This window comes from Hemitrygon akajei, chromosome 1 (genome assembly GCF_048418815.1).
Source record: "Hemitrygon akajei chromosome 1, sHemAka1.3, whole genome shotgun sequence".
NCBI classification, from domain to species: Eukaryota; Metazoa; Chordata; class Chondrichthyes; order Myliobatiformes; family Dasyatidae; genus Hemitrygon; species Hemitrygon akajei.
Window position 1 is genome coordinate 94,050,870 of NC_133124.1, and position 20,523 is coordinate 94,071,392.

Below are 20,523 nucleotides of genomic sequence, written 5' to 3' on the forward strand. Positions count from 1 at the left end.
GTCCTCACTTGTCCATTTCTCTTACTTGTTTCTTTCTTTTTCTGTACCTCTTCTTCCTTCCACACTGGGCTTAAATCCCTCCCCTAGCTAATTTGTCTCTTGAATACACTTCATTTTAAAATTTGTTTCTTGTCCTCTATTTCTTTCACCTTCCCTTCATAGCTTCCTCTTGTCTATATGCTTTCCCCTCTTCATCCCCGTTTTTCTAGAGGTTAAATTATTTCAGAACTGAGACAGGCTTGGGTCTGTCTAAATTGCAGTATTTACTGATTTCCCGGCAATCAAGCATTTGACTGAAATGAAACTAAATATGTATCACAATTTTTAAATCTTTCTGGGCTTGAAGATTCCTATTAACTCTGCAGCAAATATGCAGCAGTAGAAATCGACAGAATTTTTTTGAAAGAAAGTACAAACTCCTAATTACTGTTCTGCGGGTTATCTGGTCCAAAGATTTGCTGCTTATTTTTCCTTTGCTGTAATCTCTCTATTGAGTAGCAATCTACTCAATAGAGAGATTAAGGCAAAGGGAAAATAAACAGCTGAGTAGCTGACGGTGATTTACTTGACTGTAAGCAAAGTTCCAACAAAGCAGTGAAACATGATGGAATTATTCTGCATTGTTCATTTAATGTGCTTGTTTATACATTTGTCAGCTAGTCAAAACCATTCTTTCAAAAAGGTACATGATGTAAGTGATGTTGCTGTGTACTGTGATGACACACTGATTGGCTAAGCAATTAAAGTATCAAACCCCAAGTTCAGCTGTTGTTATTTTATATATATTTAGCTGCATAGACAGTACACAAAACTCATCATTGCCTTCAGAAAACACGGTAAAGAACTTTTATTTTTGCATTCCCATATTTATTTTTCTTGATTAGATTTTGTTTTGAATCAACCTTTTCATTTTTTTTTGTCTTTCGCCCAACCTTGTGGTTCAGTGAAACATGGCAGCACGAGGTGCCTTCAATCGAGTACAACTATTTCCAGTCAGTGCCGACGGCAACCCTTCTCAGTTGCTGGAGTTCAAAGGATGGTTGAATGACTGGAGGTTGTGGCATGATATCTCTTATATTGATGCCAAACTGATATGAATTGCCACAGAGGTGTCCTTCTTCCATATGTGCCTTGATCTCAGCCAGCAGGTCCTCCTCCTCAGGAATACCACTGACTGCAGGCTCAGGAGGAGAGGAAAGGAAAAAGGAAAGGGAGGGCTGCATTGACACTGTTGGCACAGCTCAATGCATGGTGCATTCATTTTTGTTTCTAATGGGCTTAACTATAGTTAGTGAATGCAGCTTAGAAGCGCCGGGATATTAAAAAAAAGACCTTTATCTCATACTGCTCTGGTTCTTGACTAGGTGGCTGGAAAGCCTGGTCGTCTTGGGGTGACTGTACCAAGTCGTGTGGGGGTGGATTGCAGACCCGAAGCAGAACCTGCCATTCCCAGTTAGAGGAAGGGTTTGTTTGTGAAGGAATTTCAGAAGAAGGAAGATTATGCAATAAGCAGCCTTGTAATAGTAAGTTTCAACTCTTTTATAGGAAAATGAACATGTACAGTTTCACCTCTTGATTAGCTGTTTTCCCAGATTCTCCTTCTAGCTCTCCTTTCCAATCTTTGCTTTCTACCCACACACTTTCACACATCCCACACCCCAGATAAAATCAAAATTTCCTTTCCTGTTTTCACATCATTTGCATGAAGCACACTCTGTCTCGCTTAACACTAACTATCCTTCCTACCCAGTAACCCAAACCAATATAAATCTGCTCAGTGCAATATAACCCAGGATTTTATTTTATTTGAGATTCAACACTCTCTCTTGCTCCCAGTCCGCAGTCTGTTTTGAAGTCTGATGCACGAATGAAACAGACCTACAGTTGACACAAGTTCCTAGGACAATGGCCATCTTCCAATAGGCTGTCTGAAAATCTGTTCAAAAAGCCCCACTGATATCTGAGAGAATAGTTCTAGTTGACCTTGTGTTAACCTTCCTTGCAGCTGTATAATAGTCTTCTGAAAGATCTTTCCACTAGGGTGTAAACTCAGTCCTTGCTTGGTTTGTCTGGTCTGTTCACTGTACAGATCTGACCTCAAGGTATGGAACTGTCCTCATTCTATCATTTACTCACTTTCTGTTGAGATTTGTCACTGTTTCTCATTCGTTCTTCACCCTCATGGGTCACTCTCTTTATTCCACTCTGATACTCATGCCATAAACTCATTCTTCTAAATATACTGTTCTCATCTTACTTTTTCTTGTACTCTTGAAAGATTTTTTGAATTGTACTAATTGTAATGTGTGTTATATTACTGTTTGATTTTCATGATGTTTGTAATATGTTTAATAATGTTGATTTAAAGAGTTGTCATGCCATCAATATCTGGGCTAATAATCTGCCAAATGCAGTTATGAGTATCTGGTGAAAGGTTTTCCACAGTAACTTTATAATGACTTTGCCTTGGATTGTTTCTTTAAAAACATATCGATAGAAAAACTGATATTTTCAATTATTTCATGAGTTTATTCAGTTACTGTTCCATATGATGAAGAGACTGGAGGTTTAATTCCTTTACATGCTAAGATATCAGATCTTCTCTGAAATAATCACACCTGGTTTAGAGAGGGTTGAACACTAAGTATCTAATGAGCCATTTCAGAAGTGCTTGTGGTGCATATTGGATTAACATTGGCTTATAAGTCACATTATGGGAAAAAAAGGCCTTATAACACTTGATGATGCTCTCTCATGAACAGCTACCATACGCCAGTAAACCAGAGAATGTAAATTTTATGGAAACTTCCCAAAGAATTAATAAATGCCATCAGGAGAAATATAGAAGAGGCCAAAGGGGAATATTGATGAAGAAACTGTTATCATGAACAAAATAAATCTCTAGTGGCATTCCTCCATTTTTTGCAAAACTGTGAATGCATTCACTATTTGATTATTGTGTCATTTGCATATGGTGAAGCTGGTGAAACCCCTTTTTACTGGGTGCCTCCAGAAACATGGCTGGTTAGCTCCTCGCTAACAAGCCAATGGACTCAGCAGTGAGAAAACCCCCTTTCTCGAACTCCCTATGTCTAGGGTCGATATGACTTGGGTCCCACCAGACCGGGACAGCCGGGATATTTTGACCACCTGCACCCCAGTCTGAGTGAATATTGTGTAAATGCTGCTCACTTGCAATGACCCGCCAGCAATACGTAATACGTACAATTATAAAGGAAGTGTATTTACAGATTTCAGCTTAATTGATCAATTAGTAGGAAAAAGAAAATAAAAAAAATATAGGAAGGGCCAATTACAGTTAACCCAGTCCAACTGTGCACACAAGTTAGAGCTCATCTTTAACTCAAGTGCTGGACCCTCGGTCTGCATTTAAGCACACACCACCTTCCGAATGTCACTGGAAATGTATCTCAAACAAGTGGGCTCCCCCATGGGAGTACTGGTCCTTTCTCCTTGAAGCCATTCATCTCTCCTGTCTTCTTCCAGCGCCCGCAAAAAGGACCTTGAACTCGACCCACACCTGTGTCCGTCACAAAAACCTCTCTGCCCAGTATTCTCGAGAATCTTTTGCCAATTCCACCATCCTGATTGGCTGACACAACATTCCTAAGTTGAACAACATTGCCTCTTATCTTTAGGTTACACCCAAACATGCTACAAGCAGAACCGACTGCTCTTACAGAACTGCTAACATGAACTGCCTACAGCATAGCAATAAAAATCTTAACCAGGGCATTACACTAATTTTGCTCTTTTCAGAGACATTTTGTTTCCAATTTGAGGAAAGATCTCAAGGAGTGAAATTCTCTCATATTTTAAAATAATTTTCCAGAATGGAAAGGTTAGAGAGAAAAGTATTCAGGACAGTTCCAGTGAATCTCTCAGTGCACTGCATTTAAAGTAGTTGTGCAGTGATTGAATTTTATTTCTCTCAATTTGTATTGGAGGATGGCCATAGAAATGTTTTGCCTGATGCAATAAGAAAGAGAATTTCATTCTTGACAATATCAATAATCGTATAACTAAGAGCATTTTAATAAAAAAAAGAGACCTCAAGGAATTTTCCCAAATTGAGTGGAACTGATAGGAAGAATACTGCATGGCAAGCTGTGAGTTATCACATTTTTAAGTATAGGATATATTTAAAAGTAATGAGAGAAGTCTTTTATGATGAGGCCTTTATGCAGTTTAATCACTTGCTAAGCATTTCTGATGTTTATTGAATTTAGAAATTTGTTGAAATGATAAGTGTTTATGACATGTTCATCCAATTGTCTGGATAGTTTGTCTCACAATGACTCTATGGAACTAAATTAACAAAATACTGTGAAATCTTCCGTATGCTTAAAAGGCTGAAGTGAGTGCAGGAGTCGATTTCCCTCACAAAATCAAGCAGAGTGGATGTTAATGATTCAATCAAAAGAAGCTAAGTTCAGTTTCATACTCACTTAAAATGCTATTTCTTTCTTTTGACATCAAGGAGTTTGAAGAGTAATTATCAAGAGTGAAAAAATAATGAGGTTGTTCTTGAATCTCTTCCTTTGGTAAAGGTTAACCTACAAGCATTCACCTGTGTGCACCTCTATCTTTTCTGTGCTTCTCACTTTGAGTCCAGTTGTAGGATACATCCTTCTTCAGCGATAGCCTTTTCCCTCAACACAAATACTTTCTCATATCAGTAGGAAGAAAAAGGAATAGATGGAATGATCTAAGTTAATAATTTTAAGATATTTTAAGAAGTGATCTTGATGGTGCGACTTTTAAATTGAAATTACTCGATGAAATAATGGTGTTGAATCTGACACATATGAATTTTCATTATCTCCTCTCTTAACAAGTGTTAACCTACTTTTACAAACCAATGCTACCATCAAAAAAGCAGTCTGCAGAGTGTAGTATAGGAGCAGTAGCTATTAACACACAGCATGATTTTAATCCCTGCTTTATACTGTTCAACTGTGAATATATTATGCTACAATAGTAGGGGCAGATCTATAATTGCAGGTTAGGGAAGTTTATAAAATCACATGAGACAAAAGAATGGGCTTTACGATATTATGCCAATCAAATATGAATACCCTGTAGTGAAATTTTGCCCCAAGCCCCTAATCTATAAAATCCTGTGTGAACTGAAATGACAGGAGAAGGAAGCATTTCCAGCCCATCCAAGGAATTTTTCTGCTCATAGTTAGGAGGGTGAATAACCCCTCATAATTTTGTATACATTACTTTTATCAAGTCTCCTCTCATTCTTATTCATCCTCGGGAATGAAGTTCTAAGCTATTCAACTTTTCCGTATAATTCAGGTATTGAAGTCATGGCAACATCCTTGAAAATTTTCTCTGTACTCTTTCAATCTCATTGACATCTTTCTTGTAGATAGGTGACCAAAACTTCACACAATAATTAAGTTAGGCCTTATCAGCATCTTTACAACTTCAACATAACATCTGAAATCCTTTACTCAGTACTTTGATTTATGAAGCCCAATGTGCCAAAATATTTCTTTTGGAACCTATTTACTTTTGATGGCACTTTCAAGAAATTATGGATCTGTATTCCCAGATCCTTCTGTCCTACTGCACTCCTCAGTGCCCTTCCCTGCACCATGTAATTCCTACTCTGGTTGGTCCTCCCAAAGTACAACACCTGACACTTGACTGCATTAACTTCCATCTGCCTTTTTCAGCCCATTATTCTAGCTGGTCCACATCCCACTGTCTGCTACACCCCGAATCTTGGTGCCATCCACAAATTCGCTGATCCAGTTAATCACATTATCATCCAGATCGTTGATATAGATGGTAATCATCGATGGACCAAGCACACCACTAATCACAGGCCTCCAGTCAGAGGGGCAAACATCTATTACCACTCTCTGGGTTCACCCACAAAGCCAATGTCCAATCCAATTTACTACCTCATCTTCAATGCCAAGTGACTGAATCTTCTTGTCCAACCTCCCATGAAGGACCTTGTCAAAAGTCTTACTAAATTCCATGTAGACTACATCCACTATGGCGCTTTCATCAATTTTTGTGGTAACTTCCTCAAAAAACTCTTTAAGATTGGATAGATACTGCCTACCATGTACAGTATAAAGCCATGCTGACTATCCTTAATCAGTCCCTGTCTTTCCAAATACTGATATATCTACTCCCTTAGAATACCTTCCAATAACCTACCCAATACTGATGTCAAGCTTTCTGGCCTATATTTCCAGGTTTATTCTAAAAGCCTTTTTTAAACAATGGAATAATATTAGTTGTCCTCTAATCCTCTGACACCTTAACTGTTGCTAAGAATGTTTTAAAGATCTCCACTAGAGCTCCTACGATTTGTGCATTAGCCTCCCACAGGGTCCGAGGGAACACCTTATCAGGCCCTGAGGATTTATCTACCCTAATTTACCTCAAGATAGCGAACACCTCCTCCTCTGTAACCTGTATCTGTCCATGACCTCACTGTTGCTTTGCTTTACTTCTTTAGGCTCTGTGTCCATCTTCTGAGTAAATAAGGATGGAAAAAATCAACTTAAGATCTCTATAATCTGTTTTGGCTCCAAGCATACATGACTATTCTGATCATCAAGTAGGCCAATTCTGTCCCTTGCTATCCTTTTGTTCTTAATGTATCTGTTGAAGCTCTTGGGATTCTTCTTCCCCTTGTCTGCTAGAGTAACCTCATGCCTTCTTTTAGCCCTCCTAATTTCTTTCTGAAGTGTTCCTTTGCATTTCTTATACTCCTTAAGAACCTCATTTGCTCCTTTCTTCTCAGGATCTCAATATCTCGTGAAAACCAAGTTTTCCTAAACTTGTTACACTTGCCCTTTATTCTGACAGGAACATACAAACTCTACTCTCAAAATTCCGCTTTTGAAGGCTTGCTATTTACCGAATACACTTTTGCCAGAGAACAACCTATACCAATTCGCTTTTGCTAGAATCCTTTCTGATACCATCAAAATTGGCCTTCCTTTAATTTAGGATCTCAACTCGAGGACTTGACCTATTCTTATCCATAATTATCTTGAAAATAATGGCATTATGACCGCTAAATGCAAAGTGTTCCCCTACACAATATTCTGTTTCATTCCTAAATAGGATATCTGTTATTGCACTCTCTCTAGTTGGGTTTTCTGTGTACTGATCAGGGAAGCTTTCCTGAAGGTATCTGGCAAACTTTATCCCATTCAGCCCTTTTACAGTATGGGAGTCCCAGTCAATACGTGGTAAGTTAAAATCATCAACTATCACAAACTAATATTTCTTGCAACAGTCTGTGGTCTGTCAGTAAATTTACTCTCCTAAACTCCAGTGACAATTTGGTGGTCTATAATATAATCCCTTTAATCCCTTTCTTATTCCCCTGTTCCACCCATATAACCTCATTAGATGAACTCTCCAGTCTGTTCTTTCTGATCACTGCCATGACATTTTCCCTGACTAGTAATGCTACCCTTCCCCCTTTAATCCCTCCCACTCTATCATGTCTAAAACAAAAGAACCCCAGAACACTGAGCTGCCAGTTCTGCCCCTCCTGCAACCAAGTTTCACTAATGGCTATCATGTCATAATTCCACATGGTGATCCATGCCCTTCCTACAATGCTCCTTGCATTGAAGTATACACAACTCAGAACATTAGTCCCACCATGCTCAACTTTTCCATTCCTGACTTTGTGTGTAGGCTTAACACCATCTTTCTACACAATCGCTCCACTATCTGCTTTGGCACTGTGGTTCCCATTCCCCTGCAACATGCAAACACTAGAAAACCTTCTTGCAAGGATATTAGACACCTCCAGATCAGGTACAAACTGTCTGTTCTGTACAGGTCCCACCTTCCCTGGAAGAGAGCCCAATGATCCAAAAATCTGATGTCCTCCCTCCTACACCAAATCTTTAGCCACATGTTGAAATGTATAATCTTCCTATTTCTGACCTCATTAGCACATGCCATGGGTAGTAATTCTGAGATCTTAATCTTAGAGGTCCTCTCCTTTAGTTTATCAGTTAAATCCCTGAACTCACTTTGCAGGACTGTGTGACCATTCCTATCCATGTCATTGGTCCTGATATGGACCACAATCTCTGGCTGTTCATTCTCCTACTTAAGACTCCTGTGGACTCAATCTGACATATCCTTGATCCTGGAACCTGACAGACAATATACTATATGAGAATCTCATTCTCGTCCTCAAAGCCTCCTGTCTGTTCCCCTAACACCACACTTCACTTCTTTTCCCCTCTGCTCCACTTCTTTTCTGAGTCTAAGAGTCAGACTCAGTGCCAGAGACCTGTTAGCTTTGGCTTTCCTCTGCTAGGTCATCCCTCCCATCAAATGGTATACCTGTTGTTGAGGGGTATGGCCACAGTGACTGGACTGGCTGCCTCTTTACCCCTCCTGATGGTCACCCAATTAGTTGTGTCCTGCACTGTGACATTGGAGGTCTCCCTACCTTCCTACATCCCACAAGGAGAACATTCCACTGACATGCCTAGCATCCCTTCTGCTCTAACAAAGAGAAAGAAAGAAAGAAAGAAAAATTTAATGAAAAAGATCTATCTACCGACAGTCTTTGTCTCTCATCAAAGCCTCTATGAGCCGAAACCTAACCTTCCCACTCTAACACTGGCCCACTTCAACAAAGTCTGCTCTGCTTAAACCTAATTTCTTTTTATTGGCCCTTGCCAAGTGCTTAATTATGCACAATCCCATGGCTCCTATGGAACTGTGGCATGCAGAATGTCTTGATTGCCCCTGCTCGCTCTGTTTGAACGCTTTCTCTCACTATGTCTCCTCAGGAACTGTGGCAGGCAGAAACCTCATTGGCACATCTGATACAAGGTTGCATCAATATGATGTTTACTTGGGATGAAATAAATAAACCTGCTAAACAAGATGATCATTGATGTTATTCCACAATTTTATTAGTTAATAGTTAAAGGCTTCCCCCTCACTGCACTGAGATCCTATCCACTACCTCAGCATCCATCTGCGCCACAGTCTCCATCAGAGCCTACCTGTGTTCAGACTTTGATAGGTCTTTACTCTCTATCTTCTACCGAAGTTATCCTACCACAACCTCATTCACAGTGAAAGTAATCACATGCCAGCATCAAAAGGAGAGTAAATTCTCAATCTGAGACGATTTCATTTCACCCACTTGTACATACCTGGAGAGAGTTAAATACTTGGCTGTTGTGCAAAGCACGCAGACTGCCATGAGGTTTAATTTCCTTGGATCCTGAGTAAACGCTGTTTTGCTGCTTTGTATAATTACTTTAGTTAAGCTGAATTTTCCCTTTTTAAAGATGTCTTGAAGATCAAAATGTAATTAAATTCGCAGTAGTCTTCTTTTTCTGGAGCTGGATTCATATGAAAAGTGATTGCAGCACCATTAGAACATATGAGAAAAATTCATTGCTTATGATAATATAACATTAAACTTACCTTTGAAGTTCATTATAATGTATTTTCCCATAATATTTAAAATTTGGACAATTATTAATAGTAATATAACCTGTCAATTACTTAATATTTTTGTACAAAATTCTTTTACAAATGTAGTACTGGGATCTGCCTTTAGTTTCATGCAAGTGGAAGAAGTTTTTGTGCTTGGTAGCACTCCAATTCATTCAGTTGGAAGTTCGTAGGTACAAACTGCAGATTTAGATACGTGGCAACATAATCTGTACAGGACTGAACACAGAGCAGTACAGCACAGGAACAGGTCCTTCAGCCCACAAAAACTAAAATTAACCTTAAAACGAATCCCTCCCACCTACACAATGTCCATATCCCTCCATCGTCCTCAAATTTTTGTGCCTTTCTAAAAGTCTGTTAAAAGCCTCTAATGTACTTACCTCTACCACCATACCAGGTAGTGCACTCCAGGCATCCACTACTCTCTGAGCGAAAAACTTAACCCTCACATCCCATTTGAACCTACATGCTCTCTCTCTCAATGCATGCCCTCTGGTATTAGGCATTTCTACCCTGGAAAAAAGATTCTCCATGTCTACTCTACCTATGCCTCTCATTATTTTATAAACCTCTATCAGATCTTCCCTCAGCCTCTACCATTCCAAAGAAAATAGCCCAAGTTTGTCTGGCCTTTCATGATAGCACATGCTGTCTAAACCAGACAACATCCTGGTAAACCTCTTCTGCACCCTCTCCAAAGCCTCAACATCCTTCCTATAATGGCGTGACCAGACTGCATGCAATACTCCAGATGTGGCCTAACCAGAGTTTTATAAAGTTTCAACATAGCCTCCTGACTTTTAAACTCAAGGCCTTGACTAATAAAAGCAAACATTCTGTGAGCTTTCTTAACCACAGTATCAACCTGCGTAGCCACTTTAGTGGAGCTACGAACTTGGACCCCAAGATCTCTCTGCTTAGCAACACTGTTAAGGGTCTTGCCCTTAATAGTGTGCTGTCTCCCTGCATTTGTCCTACCAAAGTGCAACACCTCTTATTTATCACAGGTGCATCTGCCATTTCTCTATCCAGATTTGCAACTGATCTATATCACACTATTATTTGCTAGTCCTTTCCACTATCCACAGCTCCAGCAGTCTTGTTATCATCCACAAACTTACCAACCGCCCATTTCCATTTTCATCCAGGTCATTTATATACATCACAATCATCAGAGGGCACAGCACAGATCCATGTGGAACGCCACTAGTTACAGACATCCAGCTCAAATAAGTCCCTTCAACCACTACCCTTTGTCTTCGATGTGCAAACCAGTTCTGATTCTAAACAGCTAATTCACCATAGACCCCATGTAACTTATCTACTGGATTAGCCTCCCATGATGGACTTTGTCAAATTGGAGCACTGTTGCAGGAGCCAACTTATTGATAAGGCAGAGAGCCAAGTTCTAGTTTGCCTTCCCAAGAGAATGAACAGAGAAATTGCCTGGTCAACATTTACCCACTCACCCAGTATCATTAAGGTTGGGGCAGATCAAGCTAGTGGTATATTGGAGCTTGTAGGAGAATGGGACTGTCCTGGATTGCCATATCATCAGAAAATATATCCACTTCGGGACTCGCCAGTGGAGTAGGAATTTCTGGCTAGATTCATTCAGAGCATCGTACGGGTATAAGAAGGAGTCGGTGGGCAGGGTAAGGACAATTAAGTATTTTTGCACGATGGAATACCGCACTATGTGTGAAGTCTCAGTTTGGAAACTAATGAGGATTTACTAATGAGGACAGGTTCAGCTGCATTCATCATCAAGAATCCTCAAGAATAATGGGATACAACAGGGTCTTTTAAGAGACTCTTAAATAGGTACATGGAGCTCAGAAAAAATAGAATGCTATGTGGTAGGGAAATTCTAGGCAGTTTCTAGAGTAAGTTACATGGTCAGCACAACATTGTGGGTCAAAGGGCCTGTAATGTGCTGTAGAGTTCTATGTTTCTAATAAGTTTCTGCTGGTAACTGTTCATTTGTCACATTTGGAAAGGAAGTTGAAAAGAAAGGGTACCATTCATTTGTTATGGTTGACATTGAGACGAGGAAGAAAAACAGAAGAAGACATATTAAAAGACAATTAGCCAGCAAAGAACAAAATTGAAAAGAAGAAGCTTGATACTGTTGCTTCTTTGATGTTTTGAGAGACCATCACTGGAACAGAATTGAGTTGAACCTTATTGGATTGGCTGCACCTGACAGGGTCCTAACGGAAAGCATTAACTATCTCAGTAAGGAACAATGGTAAAAATAATTGTCTGGAGATTAAAATTAAAATATAATCAGAATTCAGCTCACAAGCAATAGGTGCAGATGATAATAAAATAACCAAGGAAGATACAGCAGCAATCACAAATTTTTAAAAAAACTATTAAATTCAACAACATGAGGAAGATAATGTAAAGGCAGAATGATAGGTCAGGGCTTCATCCTAAACTACAGAGCAAAGAAATAAACAGTGAGGCAGAGGCTCAAATATCTCCGAGAGGTTATAACTTCATGATTATTAGAAAACAGGACTGGAGGTCATAATTGGGATGTAAATATGCTGCATCAATAGCAAACATAGGGCAACTTAAAGAAATAAATGTGATAGTTTTACTGTTGAAGAATATTCTTACTGATGATGGGAAGGAGGGAGATAGGAAGGAGGTAAGGGAAAATATTAGCAACTATTATGGTTTGAATTGCAGAGATTTGACATTGTAGTAAAGACAGAAAACTGGAAATTCTGCAAGTTCAGACAGCATCATTGGCGAAAAATAGTTAATATCTCAGGTCAATGAAATTTCAATTTAGAAAATGTTATGGATGTTATTGAATTTGAGGGTGAGGGGAGCAAATCATATTGATAAACAAAGTTATACAACACAGAAATATGACCTTCATCCCAACTCATCCCTGCTGGCCAAGTTGTTCACATCATCTAGACCCATTTGCCTGTGTTTTGCCCAAAATCCTCTAAACCTTTTCTATCCATATACCTGTACAAATATCTTTAACTATTTTAATTATACCTGCCTCTACTACTTCATCTGGCAGCTTGTTCATACTTCATACTGGCCACCCTCTGTGTGAAAAAGTTACCCCTCAGATCCTCTTTTTATCTTTCCCATCACACCTAACTCTTTGCCTCCTAGTTTTAGACTCCACTACCTTTGGGGAAAAAGACTGTCACTGTTCACTTTCACTATATATTTCCGTAAGATCACCCTTCAGCCTCCTATGCTCCAGGGGAAATCATCAAGTCTCTGCAGATTCTCCTTCTAAGCCAAGCCCTTCAGAACTAGTAACATCATTCTGTATATTTTCTGCTCCCTTTCCAATATGGCTCTGTGACAGTATGCAAGGCAAACCTTTAAATGAAAAGGGATGATTATGCGAGGCAAACAAGTGCAAACAAATTTGTCCCAGTTGTGCACGATGTAGTCACCCAGTCTGCATTAGTCTCCTCATGATGAAGAAATTGTAAACTGTGAATGCAGAAGTCTAATTGAAAGATATAGATAGAAACACATTGTGGCCTGACTTGGAAGAATGTTCCGGACTTAAAACCAGAATGATGGTTGTCCGAAAGCTTGGTGACAGATTAAACAAAGTGGCAGTCAGTATCCATGAGTAGGTAAAACTAAAATGAACATAAAACGCAGAACAGGCCCTTTAGTGCATAATGTTTGTGCTGACCATGAAGGAAATCCAAACTAATCCATTTGCCTGCATGTGGTCTGTATCCCTCCATTCCTCACCTGTTGTGCCTCTTAAATATTTTTTACTGCAAATGCTTCCCATGTCTCTTGGCCACCTGTTCCAACCTACCTCTCTCTGAGTAAAGAAAACTTACTATGAAAATCTCTTTGAAACTTTTTTCCCTTTTATCTTAAAGATCTGCTCTCTATAGTTGACATGTATGCCCTGTGAAAAACACTACATCTTCCCTAAATATGGTCTGTCGTGATTTTGTCTACTACTATCAGGTTTGTCTCTCAGCCTTTGATGTTCCAGAGAGAGAACAATCCAACTTTGTCTAACCTCTCATTGTAGGTAATACTCTCTAATCCTGCTCTGCCTTTTCTGCACCCTCTCGAAAGCCTGCTCATATTTCCTCTCATGCAGTCCAAAATGTCACATAATGCTCCAAATCTTCCCAAACCAACATGTTATACAGCTATTAAGGTGATTTACTAATGTTCATATTCAACACCCCAACAGTTGAAGGTAAGAATATTATGTGCCGTCATTACAATCTCTACTTTCAGGGACTTCCAGAATTACGCCAAGATTCTGCTACACATCAATACTTCTACAGGTCCTGATTTTTACTGTGTAATTCCCCCTTGCAGTTAACACAAAGTACACTGCAGATATTGGGGGCAAATCAACATGTACAAACAAGCTGGAGGAACTCAGCAGGTCGGGCATCCTCCGTGGAAACGAGCAGTCAGCGTTTCATGCCGAGACCCTTCGTCAGGACTGAAGAAGGAGGGGGCAGGGGCCCTATAAAGAAGGTGGGGGGAGGGTGGGAAGGAGAAGGCTGGTAGGTGCCAGGTGAAAAACCAGTATGGGGAAAGATCAAGGGTGGGGAAGGGGAAACAGGGAGGGGATAGGCAGGAAAGGTGAAGAAGGAATGTAAGGGGAAAGCACTGTGAGTAGTAGAAGAAGACAGAATCATGAGAGCAGTGATAGGCAGCTGGAGGAGGAGGAAGAGTGAAAGTGGAATGGGGGAAGGGAGAGGGAGGGAATTATCGGAAGTTGGAGAATTCAGTGTTCATACCAAGGGGCTGGAGACTACCCAAACAGTATATGAGGGAAATGGAGGAGATGCCACACACTTCAACTCTGCTTCACATTCCCATTCGAATATGTCCATACAAGGCCTCTTCTACTGCCATGATGAGGCCAAACTCAGGTTGGAGGAGCAACACCTCATATACCATTGACTGATCGTTTCCACGGATGCTGCCCGACCTGCTGAGTTCCTCCAGCTTGTTTGTACGTGTTGATCCCTCTTGCAGTTGATCTCCCGGTGTCAAATTGCACATGTATCATTTTTCAACCCACGTTTCCAAGTGGTTTGTAGTCTGCTGAATCCTTTGACAACCTTTCTCACCCCATCTACAACTCTACAAATTTTTGAGCTATCTTATTTATAAACTTGCCTACATTTTCCTCCAGCAATCATGGACCTCCAATCAGATTAACAGCCCTCTATCACTGTCCTTAGCCATTTATGGCAAGACTATTTTGAATCCTGTCTGCCAAATCTCTAAGTTCCTTTGTGGCTTAGAGAAATCCTTGCATCAGAGAGTTTAATTTTCTGATAAATTGATAAGGCCAGGAAGCCCAAAAAAGTGAGATAACAAGATAATGAGTTTCTTGAATAGATTCAAGAAAATTTACTGCATATTATTTTTGATAACTAGCGTGATGCTGAGTCATACTTAATTTGATAATGAGTAATGAACCAAGCATTAATTAACAGTGATCACAGGGAGTTGAAATTCATAATTAACTTCAAAGAGAGACTCAAGACATTTAATAATATTCAAGGTTCTGGCATTGTGAGTTTTATTGGCATTGAGATAGATTAATGACAGCAAGCCGGTCAAAATTGATATCTGCTAAAAGAATATCCAAAGATGTTTGGAAAGAATTTGGTTTACATCAGGACAATGAGGTGTAGAAGCTCCATTACTGACTGAAAATGTTGTGATTGGCAGGTGACAGAATGTAAAGGAATTAATTATAAAAGTGGAAAAGAGAGTGTGTGTCCAGGGTATTGGGATAGTCATAAAGAACAGTGAAGGGAAACCAAAAGCATTGGATAGTCAGAAAATGAGGACTGTGAGAAATCTCCTAGCAATATCAAGATTAAAATAATATAGTTATTAAAATGATTTAATAAGTGAAATAGTAGCCCAGGATAATATGGACATTTTAAAAAAGATGCAGGTAATATTGCCAATGATAATAAAGAAATGAGATGCTTGTTTGATGATTACTAGTGTCAGTTTTCACAATGGATGAAGGTCTAATATATCAGACACCCCAGAGAAATTAAAAATGAAGTTAAAAATGGCAGTCAATAAAATTAAAAAGGGAACAGTATTAGAAAAATGATGATGTAATACACTGGAGAATCCTTGAGACATTATGGTTTCTATTTCTGTTTTTTTTTTTAAGTCAATAGTTACAGAAATTGCTGATGGTAGCCACAATCTTCTAAATCGCTCAGTTCAGAAACTTACCTTATTCACTTAGAGAAATACCAATGTATATTAATTATTTAGGGGATTGAGAGTGACTTAAAAACAGAAAACTATTCAACACGTCTGACATTTGTGTAGGGTACTTCTGATCTATCTATTCAATCGAAGTTTAAAGAGATTTAGAGGTTTGTATACACTGATCAGCAATGATTTTGAGTCATGAGCAAAAATAAAAACAAAAAGGCTAATGAAATGTCATCATTTACAATTTCAGGCTTAAAATATTAAGATCTTCCTGGAGCAAAATAAAACTTTTGGTTAGGCCAGATGTGGAATATTGTCCCTAGTTTTGGGCATTTCATCTTATATTACAACCTTGTGTAGAAGGTTACAAGGTGGCTTGACTGATTCCTGTAGGATCTTAAATGACCTTGATAGGGTGGAAAAGGAGGACAATTTTGACTAGTTTGCGAATCAAGAACAATGAGACAGAGTATTAAAATCAGGGCCAAGCTATTCAGGAGAGGAATATGGAAGCATATCTTCATGGAAGAAGTCAATATAAGGATCATTCTCCCATAGTCAATAATTTTAAAAGTGACTTTTGCTAATCCTAATGAAAAATATGATGCCAAGGTGATTGGATTGCTCATGATCTAATTGAAAGCCAGGAAAGGTTTGAAGGGCTGAATTGTCTGTGCCTGCAAAAATTGGTGTTCTATTAGAGAAAGTTCCATTCATTACATGCACACCCTATCCCCATCCCTTCTACTGTATACTGCTCCTTTATCCCATATTGGCCATCTTCATGGTAGTTCCATTTTCCTAAGATCCTTGAGTCTCTACACACTGAGTTGTATCCAATCCACCCACCTTTGTCCTTAGTTCTTTGTGCCAATCACCAGTACTGATGCTGCTGAAATCTGATGCCCTATTGTACTTGAAGCAATATAAACAGTTTAAAGCATTTCTGTGACTTTGTAATTATTAAAAATGGGAGATTAATTGAAAGTAACTCTAACCTCTGATTTTATATACTTAAAAGTTTCTTTACACCAAACTGATACATATATATTCATCTTAGAAGAAGGAGGAGAACAATTTTGAGAATAATATTGGTGAAACGGGTGAGAATAACATTGGTGAAATCAAAAGGGACATCAGATTGGAGTCATGTGAGGCATCTTCCCATTGTGCACTGTGTCTGATTTTCAAAAGCTAAGAAAACAGAAAAAATCCTCTTTCTTTGGATGGCCCAACCATTTCTACTAGGCCTGACTATTTTTGCAGCTTTCAGAAATTTAAACTAAACTATATTAGTGGATGCCAAACAACTGATTTGACAAAAAGTGTAACTGGACTTTACTATATTTTAAGCATTTCTGGAAGGAACTTCACTTGCTACTTTAAGAAACAAATTTTAGCTGTCGGTAAAAAATAATGAGGATCTATTTGAGCATACTAAGGGGAGGGGAAGTACTCAAGTTGAAAAAAAGTTAAATTATTCCATGTGCAACTTTAGACTGATTTATCTTAGGGTAAGCTGTTTTTATTTTAAATGCTGTGGCCTTAAATTGGTGGAAAACCTACCCTGATCGATCAACACTTCTCTATGTGATTTGCATTGTAAAACTGTAATCCTTGATATGCTTAAAGTGAAAGCAAAGGTTATTTACTCAAGCCATTGCCTTGCCATAGCATATGGACGCTATAGTTCCAGAAGCCAATCACTGAGGTCAATAGACTACAGGAAACATGAAGATGTTGACGGTTTCCATCGCTATGGATACTCCTTATCTCAGACTGGTAAGTGTTTTTGAAATGCAAACCTGCTGTACAGTACTAACCTTTCGCCAGCGCACTGTGTGTCTGCTGCCAAAGCTATCACTATGAAACTGTGCTTACATTTTCATGAAATTATGTTTATCACCTCTGCACTGCATGTGCTTTGCTTTGTCTTTCATTCTTCAAAGAAGCTTAGTTGCAGTAAGTGTGGTACTGTTTATCCTGTTGGTTTTCTGGAGTGGATTTGTTTTCTCACACATACCTTCAGATTCAGATACAAGGAATTCAACACATGAATTTAGAGAAACTAAAGTGTTAGTAATTAATTTGTAAAGTTATTGGTCAAACAGTAGGTTAAACTACCGGTATTTGGGGTAATTAGCAAATTGGATTTTCAACAGAAATTGAACCTAGTTAAAATTTGCACTGATAAATTAAGAACTTTACCTTAAAAATAATGATGACAGGATTTCTTCTTTGAATATATTTAGAACTGCATTTCACTCTATATGAATGAATGAATGAAATTTTATTTCGGTCAGTACAAACATTAACAAAAAGCATCATTTTCAATGATGATTTCATAAGACAAAATTAAATAATAAAAAAGCCAACTCATGTACAACTAATGTGATTCAGAAAATTAAATTTTAAAAAAACTAGATGATCATAGTAAACAAGAACAAAAGTGCAAAGTATTTCATATTAATCAGAATAAAGCAATGAACTCAAGCTGTGAGTTCATAAACCAGTACAAAATTCTGTGTTTGGATATTTCATCTGTTCAAAATTCAGAATCCATTTACATAGTCTGTGTTCCAGAGGGTTTCAGAAATATAGCACACACTGAATACCAATAGTCAGGGGTACCACTGTCAATCCTGTCAAGGTCATGTGAGCTAATGTCCTATTTCATTGCTGAGGGGTTGTGGCAGTACAGGGAATATTTTTTGCTTATTCAAGGTCAAATTCAAGTTCATCTTATCATCAGTCTGTACAGATATACACACAAAACAACGTTTCTCCAGACCGCAGTGCATCCACAAATCATATATCACACACAGCACATAAAACAAAATATTACCATAAATAAGTTAATAAAATATAATTCAAAATCCATATAGTGTGCACTTGGGAAGGTGACTAGGTGCTTAGATCATCCAAAATATGGTATCACAACAAGACCGTAAACTCAATAGAATTTCATGTGATTAATAAAATAATGGCAGTGTGGATGTGAAATTGATCATGATATAGAATGTACTGTACATAGGTTGCATTTATTGATACTCAGGACAAAAGTGTTGCATTTATTTTCCCACCCTGTGTGGAACTGAATAGTTTGTCAGGTCAGTTTAAAGGTAGCAAGTAGTCAACATATGGCAGGCTAGTTGGGATAAAGGTGGAAGATGTCCTTCCCTAGGGGATGTTATTGAACCAAATGGATTTGTCCAAATGAAAATTTCAAAATAACTCATATTAAAACTACAATATTTTGTTTTGATTAGCTAATTAACTAGAGTCTATTTTTGCTTTATATTTACAGATCTTTAGGGCAAATCTTTGGGTTAAGATTCTATTATCTGAAACTTGATGAGGTGGGTTTATTTGATTTGGGGTGAGGGAACTGACAGAGATAAACAAAGAGATGGGGGGCACAGACATGGCAGGTAGTGGGAAACATTTGCCCACTGTAGCAGTGTTGGAATCCAGGGGGGCATAGCTTTAGGATAAAGGGAAGAGGTTGAAGTAAACTGTGTGAAAGAATTTTCTTCACCCAGTGGCTGATTGGAATATGAAATGCACTTCCTAAGGGGATAGATGGTTGGGCATTTAAGAAGTATTTACACGAGCACTTGAATTGCCAAGGCATTGAAAGCTACAGGCTGTACTCAGGTAATGAATGAGTTTGGTTTTTTTTAACAGATGTTCATAAGTTAATTGTATTTATAAGTCCAAATAAATATAAAAGTACACAGCATGGTAGCCATACTTCCATAGTTTAGTAATGAACGTCATCAAAACCACATAAGATTGATAAGAAGGAACACTTACTTAAAGCAGAAATAGAAAAGAAACTAATTATGCAGCTTGTAGGAACAAATGTATATTCATTTGACTTTTGAAGTTAATATTATGGGAACTGGCTTTTATGGATGGGTGTTCATAATCTGGGGATGGCCTGTTTTAAGACCTGGGGTCTTGATGATGAACACTCGTACACACACACACACACACACACACACACACACACACACACAGTTGTGGGTCAACACCTTTCATTAGAACTGGAAAGGAAGGGGCCAGAAGCTCAATTAAAGAGGTTGGGGGAGGATACATTGTACAAGCTGATAAATGATAGGTGAGACCAGGTGATTGGGTGGGTGGATATTAATTATCTTGATGATCAGCACAGGGAGCAAAAAAGTCTGTTTCTAAGGTGCTATGAGTAAAATAACTAATATATAATAACCATAACCTATGTCCAAATTGTCCCTAGTTGTGACTTCCAACTCCAACAGCTGGCTAGTCTGATATTTTCATTGTTCAATATGAGACCATTATCCTTCCCTGGCTCTTCACAGTAACTGGACAGAAACTAGGAAGTCATGCTCAATATGCTAACCTCAGAACTGTGCCCGAAATGTTAGGCAGATTGTGAAGATTTACTGGAATAGTACAGTATAAGTTTTGTGGTTTTTAGGGGTCTTGAAGTGAACAGCGAAAATTGTAGTTCTCAAAGAGTTGCAGTTAGAGCTGATAGCAAGGCTTAAACGCATAAAGTATTTGGAAAGCAAAAATAAGAAATATCTATTTCTAACAAGAAAAGGATGTGAACTTGAGTGCACAGATTTAAGGTATTTGGTAAAGGAGACAGAGGCAAGGTGAGGAGAATTTATTTATGCAACTAGTTGTGATCTGGAAGACCCAGTCTAAAAGGAGTGTAGAAACAGATTCAATATAACAAACAAAAGGAATTTGGACAAATGTTTGATGTCCCCAATTTATTTTGGA

At 38.5% G+C, this 20,523-nt stretch overlaps 1 protein-coding gene across 11 annotated transcripts in view; it reads left to right on the forward strand.

Moving 5' to 3' along the window:
- The window catches only part of adgrb1a (adhesion G protein-coupled receptor B1a), a 575,895-nt gene that overhangs the window by 201,124 nt on the left and 354,248 nt on the right, over window positions 1-20,523 (forward strand). For 10 of the 11 annotated variants that reach the window (XM_073048159.1, XM_073048205.1, XM_073048135.1 and 7 more), the window contains exons 3-4: window positions 1,365-1,523; window positions 17,422-17,529. The exons of the other annotated variant lie outside the window; for it this stretch is intronic. In XM_073048159.1, coding sequence (XP_072904260.1) covers window positions 1,365-1,523; window positions 17,422-17,529 — 267 coding nt within the window. The remainder of the gene's footprint in view (window positions 1-1,364; window positions 1,524-17,421; window positions 17,530-20,523) is intronic. 11 annotated transcript variants of the gene reach the window in all.